This window comes from Malaclemys terrapin, chromosome 2 (assembly GCF_027887155.1).
Source record: "Malaclemys terrapin pileata isolate rMalTer1 chromosome 2, rMalTer1.hap1, whole genome shotgun sequence".
Classification (NCBI taxonomy): domain Eukaryota; kingdom Metazoa; phylum Chordata; order Testudines; family Emydidae; genus Malaclemys; species Malaclemys terrapin.
Genome location: NC_071506.1, coordinates 51,994,924 through 52,007,683, shown reverse-complemented (window position 1 = coordinate 52,007,683; position 12,760 = coordinate 51,994,924). Strand labels below are relative to the sequence as shown.

At 44.5% G+C, this 12,760-nt stretch overlaps 1 protein-coding gene across 4 annotated transcripts in view; it reads right to left on the bottom strand.

The window, feature by feature from the left end:
- TPD52 (tumor protein D52) overlaps positions 1-12,760 on the bottom strand; it is a 213,025-nt gene that overhangs the window by 127,763 nt on the left and 72,502 nt on the right. For 2 of the 4 annotated variants that reach the window (XM_054017326.1, XM_054017324.1), the window contains exons 5-7: positions 10,568-10,609; positions 8,933-8,981; positions 5,201-6,788 (exon numbers count right to left, since the gene is read on the bottom strand). In XM_054017326.1, coding sequence (XP_053873301.1) covers positions 6,672-6,788; positions 8,933-8,981; positions 10,568-10,609 — 208 coding nt within the window. In that variant the 3' untranslated portion in view covers positions 5,201-6,671. Of the gene's footprint in view, positions 1-5,200; positions 6,789-8,932; positions 8,982-10,567; positions 10,610-12,760 lie in introns of those variants that run through there. The other 2 variants (XM_054017325.1, XM_054017327.1) reach the window with 2 other exon arrangements.

Here is a 12,760-nt window from a genome sequence, read left to right as displayed (position 1 = left end):
ACGGTGGGAAGGGGGGAACCCTGTGACACACCCACGGTGTGTGGGAGAGAAGGAGCTCTGCACCTGTAAACCCCCTGTTCAGCTGCAGGCTGGCAGCTGACACGTATCTATCCAGGGTCATACTCCCCTGTAGTCCCCCAGGCTCCACCTCCCCGCTAGAACACGGTGCACACGCGCCTGCGCTCATCTCCGCGGGTCTTTTCACTCGTGTTGCACTAAATGGTGTTCAGCCCGCACCAGTGAAACCCGCCCTGCCCCTGCGAACGTGCCAAGGCCGCCCCGCACACAGCAGGGGGCGCTGCCTAAGCGCTGCCTCGGGGACTCCCTGCGGCTCAGGCACAGGATAGGGCCGAAGACTAGGCCCCGCCCCTCACTCCGCATCACGTGACAACCACTCGCCACTAGCGCCTGCGCCCCTTCTCACGTGACAGGGCGCGGCTTCCTCTGCCCCCGCCCCTGCCGTTTAGATCCCTCCTCTTTGCGTTCTCACCTGCTGCGGGCCGGCGTCCAAGGCGCCGGTGAGGCTGCTCGGTCGCTTCTCTGGCTCCGGGGGCGAGACGCCCGTGGCCGGCGAGTCAGCGGTTCCCTGGCTACTGCCCCGCCTGGCCGCACCCAGCAGCTGCCATGCCCGGCTCAGCGAGGCGGCGCGGCCCCAGCTCGGCGTCGCCATGTTGCGTCCGTCGGAGGGCGGGGCGTGACCTCTGACCTTTCCTACGCCCGGTCTCGCACGGGCAGAGGACTCGCGGGTAACCATAGAGTAGCGCGGAGGTATCCTAGAGCGCCGCCTCGCGCGCATGAACTTCGCCGCCATCTTGGTTGGCTTGGGGACCCGGCCGTCACCTAATGGCGGGGGGCTTCTGGGTAGAGAGAAAAGGCGCTGGAGGCGCAACAGCACCTGCTGCCTTGGGCCCACCTCTCCTGGTGGCGTTTCCCCCACCGTCACGTGTCCCCCCCCCTTCTTGCGTGCGGAAACGGCCGGTCAGCCTCAGCCTCTGCTGCTGGCTCGCGCGCGCTGTGGGGGCTTGGCTGCCGGGAGCGGCCAGCGAGGGGGTGGGGGGAGAAGGAACGAAGTGAGAGACTCGTTCCCCTCGCGGGGCGAACGCCCAGGGCCAGGCAGCCCGGCTGGGGTGTCCCGTTACTGGCCCCGACCAAGGCATCAGCTTCCCTGTGCATTGGCCTGCTAAACCCAGCGTTGTTAGTTCAATCCTTGAGGGGGCCACTTAGGGATCTGGGGCAAAATCAGTACTTGGTCCTGCTAGTGAAGGCAGGGGGCTGGACTCTATGACCTTTCAGGGTCCCTTCCAGTTCTAGGAGATAGACCTATCTCCATATATTATTATAAGCCAAGACATCTGTGTGAAACAGGAAAAGGACTGTAACCAAAACAAAATAAAAAAAAAAAATCTGGAGGTGAAGGAGTTGACTACCGGAATTACAAACTCACCAGTTAACCACACCCCCCATTTGGCACCAGAAGTGTACAATCAGGCAGTAGCACAGACCAAAAAAGCAATATAGTACAGTAATTTACATTTAACACAGTACTAAGAAAAAAGGAAAGCAGCATTTTTCTGCTGCATAGTAAAGTTTCAGAGCTGAATTAAGTCAATGTTCAGTTGTAAACTTTTGGAAGAACAATCATAACATTTTGTTCAGAGTTAACCTTTATTCCCCAGCTGTTCATAAATCTGAGGTTCTATTGTAATGGCAGTGAGAAAGGAATCAGAGGAGCAGTTTCAGTAAGGAGACTTGACAAATAAGGAAGCTTAGGCCAGGAAACATGGGTGCATTTACAGATAATCAGTACCTAGAAAATGAATCTGGTACATAAACTATATTTGTAAAATAGCTGTTTTACAAACTCCATCTTTTCAAACAAACTAATATAGGGTCTAGGAGTAAATGTTGACAAGAGATCAGTTTGAGAACAACTACATATCTGTTAATGTCTGGTTTCTGTAAAGTAAAGAAAATAGTTATAACTAAGATAGATAGATGGCATTAGGATAGTAAAGATACCTAAATCCATGACAGTGAAAGCAGCAGTTTAGTATAAAGGTCACTGGACTGGAATAGTAAGCATATTTTATTTGATAACACATTTGAAGACTGGAAAGTGAAAGGAGACATAGGAAACAGGTAAATTTAGGAATAAAGGTAAGCAAGTAGTGAAAGTTTAAGAACTGAGTAATGAGTAGCAGTACAGGTAGGATACGTATAGAGATATCAAATTAAGGGATTGTCTGCTAGATTGAGTAGCTAATTACAAACCATTGCATCCATCTTTAGCACAGAGGTCCAGCTTTGCAGATAGGTCCCATTTCTGACAGAAGCTGCGCTGGATATCAAAGGAGCATAAAAACATCCCACTCAAAAGCAGGGAGTAAGTGTGTTAACTGGTTTAGGATGCAGACTAGATCACAGGTTGTGGTTCTAGAAATTTGATGCCCAGGTTTGCTTTTCAGTAGGGTTACCATATTTCCACAAACAAAAAAGAGGACACGGGGGGGGGGGAGCCCCGCCCTAGCCCCGCCCCGCCCTAGCCCCGCCCCATCCACTCCCTCCCACTTCCCACCCCCTGACTGCTCCCCTCAGAACCCCAACCCCCCCCTGCTTCTTGTCCCCTGACTGCCCCCTGCTGAGAACCCCCTACCCTAACTGCCCCCCCAGGACCCTACCTGTCCCCTGACTGCCCTGACCCTTATCCACTCGCATGGGTGGCAGGGTTGTAGAAATTTTGGTGGTGCCCAGAACCCCCCACCCCACCTGCCTAAGGCTCTGGGAGGGGGGTTGGGTGGGGGGAGGAGGTCTGGGGTGCAGGTCCTGGGCTGGGGATTAGGGTGCAGGAGGGGTGCAGGTTCTGGGATAGAGTTTGGGTGCTGGGTGCAGGCTCCGGGCTGGGGCAGGGGGTGGGTGTGCAGGAGGGGGTGAGGGGTGCAGGCTCTGGGATGGAGTTTGGGGGTGAGAGGCGGTGCAAAGGGAGGGGGTGCAGGCTTTAGGAGGAAGTTTGAGGGCAGGAGGGGGTGTGTGGGAAGAGGGAGGGGGATTGGGAGGGAGTTTGGGGATAGGAGGGGATGCAGGGGTGAGGGCTGTGGGTCTGGGGATGAGGGGTTCATGATGCAGGAGGGGGCTCAGGGATGGAGCAGAGGATTAGGGTGTGTGGGGATGAAGGCTGGGGGGATTGGGGTGTTGGAGAGGCTCAGGGCTAGGGTGGAAGGGCAGGGTAAGGGCAGCCTGTCTTCCCATTAGTGGATGGGGGCACTAGGACCCGGGGGCAGCAGACAGCAGTTGTCTGCGTGTACTGCCAGAGCCAGCACACGCAGACAAGGGAGAGGCAGACAGGGATGGGGGACCCACCGAGGGGGGGGATGCACGGAGGGGGGGTGGCAGGTGGAGGCTGGGGACCCATCCAACACTTCCCCACTCCCTGACTGGCCCCCCCCCCCCCCACTCCTCTTACCATTCTGGCTCCACGTGGGTTGGTTTGTGTGTTACACAGGACTACAGAGAGAGGGAGGGGGGAGCAGGGGAGGGCTCTGGCTGCTGGAGGCCAATGGGAGTGGGTCAATCGGCCTAGCCACCCAATCAGCAGCCACACTCTGCATGGAAGGGAGGGAGGGAGGCGAGGGAGAAAAAAACCCCGGACATTTTAACCTTGTTACCAATTCCTCCCGGACGGCTATTTAGAGACGCAAAAGCCGGACATGTCCGGGGAAATACGGACGGATGGTAACCCTATTTTCAGCCATTTCAAGTCCAGGCTTTCGAAGCAGAAGTCTTAATTGACAGGATTCGGGTACTGAAGACAGATGGAGCCACTAATTGCATTTCACACTAGTGGGAAAACATTCCCTAGATGTGTCAACTGAAACTGCTCCTCTGATTTCTTGCCAATGTTTTAAGTGGAATTTTACTGCCTAAGGATTCCCAGGTGTACCTGTTCAGTTTATCCCACACTGTTAGCTCAGTTTACATTTGGCCAGGATTTAGGAGTTTCATCACATCACTGAAAAGAGGGTTAGGCCAAGGCAAGACACTTCTGTTGTACCTGGAGATGAAACCAGGCTCTCTAGCTAAAGTGATGTAATGAGGAAAACTCAAGCCCTTTGGATTTTCCCCAGAGCATACAAAAATGGCGATGTGATGGCAGCCTATGGTCATCCTTCTTAAGGCAGCTGCTGGATCCCACAGACAGGAGTGAGCAAAAACAGGCTACAAAACCCATTAAGTATGAAACACTGAAGCAGTATACTGGGAATGTTTGTGCCAAGCAGGCTCTTGGAGCTAGGCTCAGGTCCTGCCTCTGAAGCAGAATGAGAGATGCTTCAGTGGGTCAACAGGGAGAATCAAATAGCTGACTTGATTAGATGGCAGGGAGAGTGTTTGCTTGACACTGTCCAACCAGGTACAGATAGGAATGCTCCTTCAGTCTAGGAATCCTACTTATTCAGAGTAGCATTTTTTTAAAACTGCTTTAGAAGACAAAACAAAAAGCTGATATTCATGCCAAAAAGTTTAGTTTAGTGTTCTACTGTACTGGTATTAGTTTCAATCTAGTGCACGTATAATGTTTCCTTACTATCACTTAATCATACTGTATATTGCAGCACTAAAGTAGGGTGGTTTAAACATATTAGATGGGAAAGTACCCTGGTATTACTGGAATTTTGATCCTTTATGGTTGTCATTTATTTTACTTGCTGATTTACAGCCTCTGCTGAACTTTAAGTCTCAGGCCAGGAACTGTTCATGAATTACATTTGTGCTACAAGAGGCATAGTAAATTCCTGAATCAGTTTCCAGGATAGAACCAACTCAGCCCATTTGTCCAAGAAATAAGTGAAAAGTGGTCACAAGGCCATGAGTATGAAGACAGGAGGATTCCAACATCTTCCCAATTACTTGGGGAGCAGAGGATAGTAAGGGAATGTTTCACATGTGAATTCAGTCCTTTCAAATTGATTTTAAAAAGTATAGGTCTGTAGGGAGCTATGACTTTTCCAAAGAGTGGAATGTCTGCATTTACAGCTGTGCTATAATGGCAATACAGTGCTCATGTATAGGATTTTATTAAGCTGCTCACATGTAACTGAGCATATTCACTATAGGTGAAGTGCTATCAAAGCGCTCATCAGAAGTGCAGTACAATGGTGTCTAAAGAAAAGTGTATAGTGGTTTTGGAATTTGACTTGCACAAGACAAATTTTTGCAGTTAGTTTTTTTAATTGCTTCCAGTTCATTCCAAGCTCAGTGATGAGACATTTGGCATAAGTTACAATTTGATAACAACCAACATGTGCCAGACATGTACATAATACAAGCAACGTCCAAAGTACATAAAGTAGATATAGTCAACATGTAAAGCAACATAGCCCTCTTACAAGGTCTGCTGTAGGCTTTGAAATGGGCAAAGTTTCAAGAGTGGATCTCAATGGTTAAGCAGGAGTGGAGTCTCCAGGGTGCAAACAGTATTGTTAATTTTCAAGCCTCTAACAAAAAAGACTTAGGACAAGAGTCTTGAGAACATGAAATAGTTTGAACATCTCAAAGGCCCTCTGCCTCCTAGAGCAATGGCTCTTGCCTGCAACTGCTGTGCAAGTTTACTACAGCATGATGAAAAGTTTAAAAAAAAACATTAATTCCCATAACTGACTTGGAATTAGTCAGTAATGACTTGTTAGAAATAATTTTTGCAGCAGCTGTAGGAATGTGTTCACATTTCATCTCCACTCCATGTTTTTAGTGTAAGATTCAATATTAATACCAGAATAGAAGTAGTTTTACAATCACCACCATTGGAGACCATTATTCCAGTGACTGCCATTTTACCACAGCAGAATAATTCTGGCATTAAAGCATCAAGTGAAGAACTCACAATAGTGTACTGGGGTAAACAAACTGGCTCAGATACTAGACCAGCAGCATTAGGCATCTCACTTCCATTTGGAGCACTCTGAGAAACCCACTCTTAGGACATTAAATCTAGTCACAGGACCCACAAAGAAGTCAGTAAGTCTGAATGCTAGTTAGGATTATGTCCTTTGCCCCACATGCACCAAATGCAGTATAGGACTCAACAGGTTTTGACTACAGTAGATTAATATACACTTGTGGAAACCTGCTATAATGATGTTATTCATAGTGTTGAAGCAGAAATCCTTTTTCTGCAGCTTGGAGTAATCTTCCAAGTGTGATGTCCGATTTAGGGAACAGTTGCACTGAAGCCACCAAAGGAGTGAAGTAAACCTTCAGTTTGGCAGTAAAAGTAGAATGCCAATTCTTATAAGTGAAGAGAATTGCTAATAATCACAGCCTCCAAAAGGAAGTTATGAATCTACATACTACATGTACAGTATTAGTAGGTTTGTCTAAAGTTTTTCAAAGCAACATTTTAGAGATTGCCTTTAAAATCAGGGATATATCCTTTAAGTACTTGAAAAGCATAAAAATGTCCCTTCCCCCCCCCCCCCCCCCAAAAGCCAGGCTGATACAATCTACTTTAGTTCCAAAAATATTTTAAACCCACAAACAAGCTATTTTATCAAATTGATATAAAGCTAAGTGCTAAGTAAAAGCACATCTGGTGGAAACGGACAGTGAAGAACATTACAAATGTGCTTAGTTTTTGCTTGCAGCATCTGGCAGTGGGTAGCAGGACAAAGGCAGGAATCTCACTGGGTCTCCTCCTGTATCTGTTCCGTAATAGTTTCTGTGGCACTAGCATTGGCAGCTGAGTTTAAGACTTCTCCAAAGTCTCCTCCAGCAGGCTTGGCTCCTCCAACTTTAGACTAAAATACAAATAGTTTTAGATAAACCCTTCAGAAAGTATAACTGCAAATACAGTTAGAGAAGTATTTTAACAAACAAGTTTTGCAATAAACAATACCTTCATGTCAAGATTGTTTGGGGGAATTTATCCTTTGGAGGCAGTTTTTCCAGGATCAGACTGCCTCTACAATAATTGAGGTAGGAGCAGCACTCAGTGCTACTTGGAGGAAGAAGCTAGGTGGAGAAACACTGAAGGAAGTGTTGCAACCCTCTAATCATTAGCTTAACATATAGGTCTCCCTTGGCCTTTAGTACTGCAAAAATTCTCCTGATCAGATTGTTGCAACAGCCCATACTCATATGCTCTATGAAGATTGTACAACTTCAAGTTGAGATATCCTACATTTGTTTTAACTCAAAAAATGTTCCAAAACCTGATTAGCTTTTGTTCTGTACCATCCTGGGGGATGTCCAAGAAAAATATTCAGCCTCAAGGACTGAAGCTCTCTGGTGTTTTGGTGGAGCACATTCACTACTACACCCCTTCAGATGGTGTGTAACACACTTACCACACATCATTCCCATATACCTCCATCCCTCCCCTCTAGTGAAATTCATTCCCAGAGTTCATGGAAGGAGAAGTTCCTAAACTCCCTTAGATTGCAACAGGCCATTATACAGGATGCCAAAAGGGGAAAGGAGTTCCTTATGCACTTTTCCCCAACCCCAAATTCCTATACAAGGAGCAGTCTGGTCCATAATATGAAGGCCTTTATACCAAAACGTTAGTTGGAACAGCCACACAATGTTGATCTCTGCTTATTGAGGCCTCAGCCCCAATTTCAGCCTCCTTTCCTGAAAGTGAAGTCTAAGAGCATGTACATTTTACAACAGAATTGCACACCTATATTCCTTACTTTCTGATGCTAACATGCAAGAGTTTGTGTTCCCAGTGTAAGCTAGAACATAAAGCTTTTCAGTCCTGAAGTTAAAAATCAGTATAGATTCTGGATATACAAAGACTAGGTTCTATTATGCGTGAAAGGCAGTTTCCTGGACAACCTTTATTGAATGAAGTATCTTAGAACTTCACTATTAAAAATGCAAGTTTGTGTTGTGGTGGGATTATTTGCAACTTGTCTAGAAAGACATGATTAATGTAAACTTTGGGAAGTGTTACAAGCTTCAAAGGACTCTTTAAAACAATGGGCTAAGACAAGACTGAGCTGTTAATGGAGTAGGTTTCCTAGGAAATATTTGGGAGGAGGGGAATGCAAATATCCACCTCCAGACCTGATCTTCTGAAGCTTTGACCTGGGATGGGGGATCTTGGTCTACAACTTACCTGTTCCCAAGATCAATACCCAAATGGCATAAAAGAGCAACTTGATTCATAGTGTGCAGGTTCTGTACCACGGCAGTTATCAACTTGTAACTAGAGAAAAACCCCTTGGTGGGGTTTGAAGGGCTGTTCTCTGGCCAGAGCCCTGCTTGGAGTTGGGGTGATCTCTGATAAGCGTATTTGCATGCAAGTTTGCTATTTTATATGTTCTCTCACTAATGAGTTCCCCTTAATAAATGGGCTTGCTTAGAAAGAGCTGTGTGCTAACTTAATTGTGGTCAGTTACATTGCTTACCATCAGAGGAGCAAAAGTAAAGCAGGCCTGCTTAGGCAGTCTGACTGCTGGTGAATTTCCAGCGTAGGCAGGGAGCTGTGCAGCCTGGAAATATTTTGGGGTCAGGAGGGAGAGAGATGTATGTTTCTATCCAAGAGGTAATGGCAGGGAGTCAGAAAGAGTGGCCTTTATTGGACCACATAGGAGAAATACAGGTACAATTTCCTCGAACTGAAACAGCATGATCCAGCCCATTTGTGCTGTTCTGAGCATACAAGTGGACCAGAGAGCAGTTGTCTTCCCAACTGGGGATTTGCTGGCAAAAAAGCTATCATAGTTGGCTATACCCCTGCATTTCATAGCATTAAATTACTTGGTTGTCAAATGACTACATTTGGATTTTCAAAGAGTAACTTAAGAGGTTAGTTGCCCAGCTGCCATTGAATTTTAAGGGAAGGGATTTGAGCACCACATTTAGGGTCCTTCAAAAGTCCCAGCTTCAGTCTCTCATAAAACTACTGTTTCCAGAGGCAGCTAGTTAGATTTACCTTTAAGTTTTCAACCTTTTCTTCAAATGACTTGAAAGTAGAAGAATTTCTAGGGGGGGGGAAAAAAAGCCAGTGGTTAGTTTCTTAGAGTGAGAACGCGAGCATAGTAATACTAGGTTATTTTTGAGACAATGTATCCATGTTTCCCTGTCTTATGTCAACATGCTTTTGACAGCCCTCAGATTAATCTATCTTTTGGATAGTAGTTTTTGTACACTTCGCAAACCGTTACTTTAGACCTAAATTGTACAGTTGAAGAGCTTCAAATACAACCCATGTCTAGAGCTTTCAACTGCAAGCCAAGAAGCTCATTTTATTACTACCTTTGAGGCAATAAAGATATTACTCTTTACACTGCTTAATAGCAGGAGAAAAAAAAAAGAAAAAAATAAGTTTTCAGTGAAGTTACTCATTGCCTGTAACTCAGTGACAGTACCCTTTACAAAAGATAAGGGGGTAAGGTACTGTATGCCAGATTTAACTTGTCATTAGTGACTTTTCAATGACTCTTCAGACAGGTTGACAGCTGTTGTCTTAGAAAAGTTGCTAGCTCAGTAAGACAATTTAGTCACATCCAGTCACTCTAGAGGCTAGTGAGTGATTGTTAAAGACAACTCATTATAATGTGTGTCTCAAAGTTAAAGAAAGGTTATTTACCCTGTCCCTCTGGAGACAGCCACTGTCAACAGTAATAAGTATTCTCCTCCCCATCTCTCACAGGTAGAGATCATTAAACTATGAAAAGTTAAAATGCAATACCCCAAGATAAAATACAGTGTTTAGTCATAGCAGCCTAGACAAGGGGTGAAATTTTGTCCCCACTGAAGTAAATGGCAAACATGGACTTCAGTAGGGTCAGTAAGTCACCCAAGGATTCTATATCAATTGCCACCAACTTGCAGTGTGACCTTGTGCCTTAATCTGTGTCACCAGATGGAGAAATGCTTACTTCTGATGCAGCCAGCCTTAGTGTTTGTAATGTACTCTGAACCTTATTTAGAGGGTGCAAAATATTAGGAGTTTTAGGTTTGGAGTAAGGCCTTTACTTCAATTTTCCCTTGCTCAGTGTCCATTTAAGATGCCCCACATTTAATCTTTGTTACTCTGAATATGCATTTATATGGTAGGCATGTACACCACTCCTTGTTTGGGAAATTGACACTAAGCTATATGAAGTTGTATCTGCATGCTTTTTGATCAAAGCAGGATTTTGGAAGGAGGGAGGCAAGGTAAGCAATTAAAGTCAGCAAGAGAAAAAAAACTGAGGTCAGAGGCTAAACTGCTTACTTTCCTATGAGTTAGTAAGAAAGTAAGTCTCCATTTTAGAAGAGCTGTAGACAGTTTGGAATTTGAAATCATTTAGTAGCATAATATTTCTAAGAAAAAGACTATTCAGCTTCTCACCATAAGCGAATATCATGTCTAGGATGTGTAATTGCCAATAGAACAAGTTCAAAGAAATAATGAACTTTCTGCAAGAACATTCAGTACAGCAAATTGTTCTAAAAACCAAGATGTTTCCATGTATTTAATTCTACACATGTGGGTGGGATGGGGGAAGGAAAGAGGATCAGTTCAACTAGTAAGAGACAATACACATCCAATAGCTGAATTACATACTAAGACATACATTACCTCATAACAGGCATGCTAATTGAATGTTGTATGGAGCGTATACTAAGTGTCAGCATTAAGAAAAGGAGAGAGAGTGAAGTTAGTTATGATCAATTATGAAAAGCAATTTGCTTAGAAACCCTTTGCATCAGGTTCCATGGAAAGAATTTTTCTCCCCATAATTGAAGATGTCTGAGACTACGATTTTCCCCAAGCGCAGTTTCAAATAAACTGGAGTCATGCACACATTCATAAAGAATATGCAAGAGAGTGTAGTAATACTTTATTTAAAATATGCCAGTTAAAATGTACATTCTGCATAGTTGCAACATAATTCCTTTGTCTTTTTTAATCTACCCATTAAGTTTTCAGACAGTGAGAAACATGCTAAGTTTGCAATTCTAGTACTGTCAAGTGAATGCCAAAAGCTATCGTTCACATTCCCTCCCCTTGAATGATGCTTACATTAAAGGGTAAATTCTCTCAGACTATCACAACATTAATTGCAATGGACTCCTGCATATGGAGTAGCAAACTACAAGTCAGTATGGATCCAGGAGCTGAATTTTAGTTCATTAGCACCATTTAGAAACAGCTCTGTTTCGTGGACTGTCAATCCATTACCTTTCACTAGGATTAGAGTCATAGTAACTCAAACAGGCCTAGTTTCAACTACAGCTGGTTGGGAAGTTTCCAACAAAATAGTTGGACATGTCACTTCCAGAAAAGCCAATAGCTTGGTGGTTAGGTCATTCACCTAGGATGTGTCAGACCCAGGGTTGTGTCCCAGCTCTGATTTAGGTCTTTGTTTTGTCCTAGTGTGGAACAGGAAAACAGTTTGAAAGCTCAAATGTGTGGAACAGGAAAACAGTTTCTTGCCCAGCTCTAACCTTAACTTTGTTTTTGAGGAACCACAAGCTTATTCTTCATACTTGTTAAATCTTATCCCTGCCAATACATCCAACTCATCACTAGGAGTATCGTTAGTGATATAGTTTAAGTGATGTGGACAACTGCTCATTAGAAAGGAGTCATTAGGAGGGTCATAGGCCCACTAGCAACTAGATTGTTTCAGACAGTAATAACTTGAGCCAATTTAATCCTCCCTAGGAAAAGCTCAGCATTCTTATTTTTCATTCCCCATCCCCCCCAAATATTTAGTCCTACTCTATTGTAGTACCATACCAGCTTCAGTAGAGCAGTTTTGCTGGACATGTGTCTTCTCCAACCATACCTGGATGCTTAATCTTGAATCACGAGTCAATACTTTCATATTAGAGTTCTCATCCCTGGCAGCTCATCTCATTTTGATGGCAACTCAGTCTCCCCTAAATTAGGGCCTCAGTGGTAGAGCCACTTTGGTACTAATGAAAAGGTTCCAGAATAGGTTTAGAATGTAAGGATTTCTGGAGAGGTTTAGACACCAAAGATAAAAGCTTTAAGATAAGCCAGGACATGTTGCTAACTGAACATGTGACTGAAGATTGGGTAGTAGTGCCATATACTGCAAGTCAAACTGTCAGCTAGTTGTTTGCTGAGGTTGTCTATGCTCCAATCATGTTTATTCATTGTTTCACCCTGTGTATATCTGCTGCCCATGTCCCTGTAGGAGACCCAGCTTCTAATAATTAGATTTTTAGAGTCTATTTTATCCTCTGCCTTCAGGATGAGTCACACTTCTGTATTGAGACCCATTATGTTATAAGAGGTTTGGCACAGATCCCAACTTTGCTGAATGCCAAGTTTCTGCTCAACACATTTTCTAATACACGCAATAGTTACATTTTTCCAGCAGTGGTCAGCCACCTGTCTGACCCTGTAAGAGGCTCTCACCTCTAGAGAGAGGAGTCTTTTTTTTTTTTTAAATAAAAAAAGTAGAAGGATGCCTACTCTTCCCCTGATATTACAGTCTACAAACCCACCCACCCACACCTACCTACAGGAAAGTTAGTGTACAAAGACTGACCTTCAAGGATAGCATTTGCATTGTCTTTTGAGAGACATGTACTGTAAATACAAGCTTCAGTGTTCAGCTTTCGGTGGAGAAGTTTTCACGGACCTCAAAAAAACCATGCACAGTTCTGGAAATAGTTTAACTCCCATAGTACCAGTTTGTTATGTAGCTATGATGTGTTTTCAGTAACTCAGCCCAGACAACTGTTTTAGAATGAAGCATATTTTTGAATTAGTAGCAGTTACGTTACTTTGGTTTCC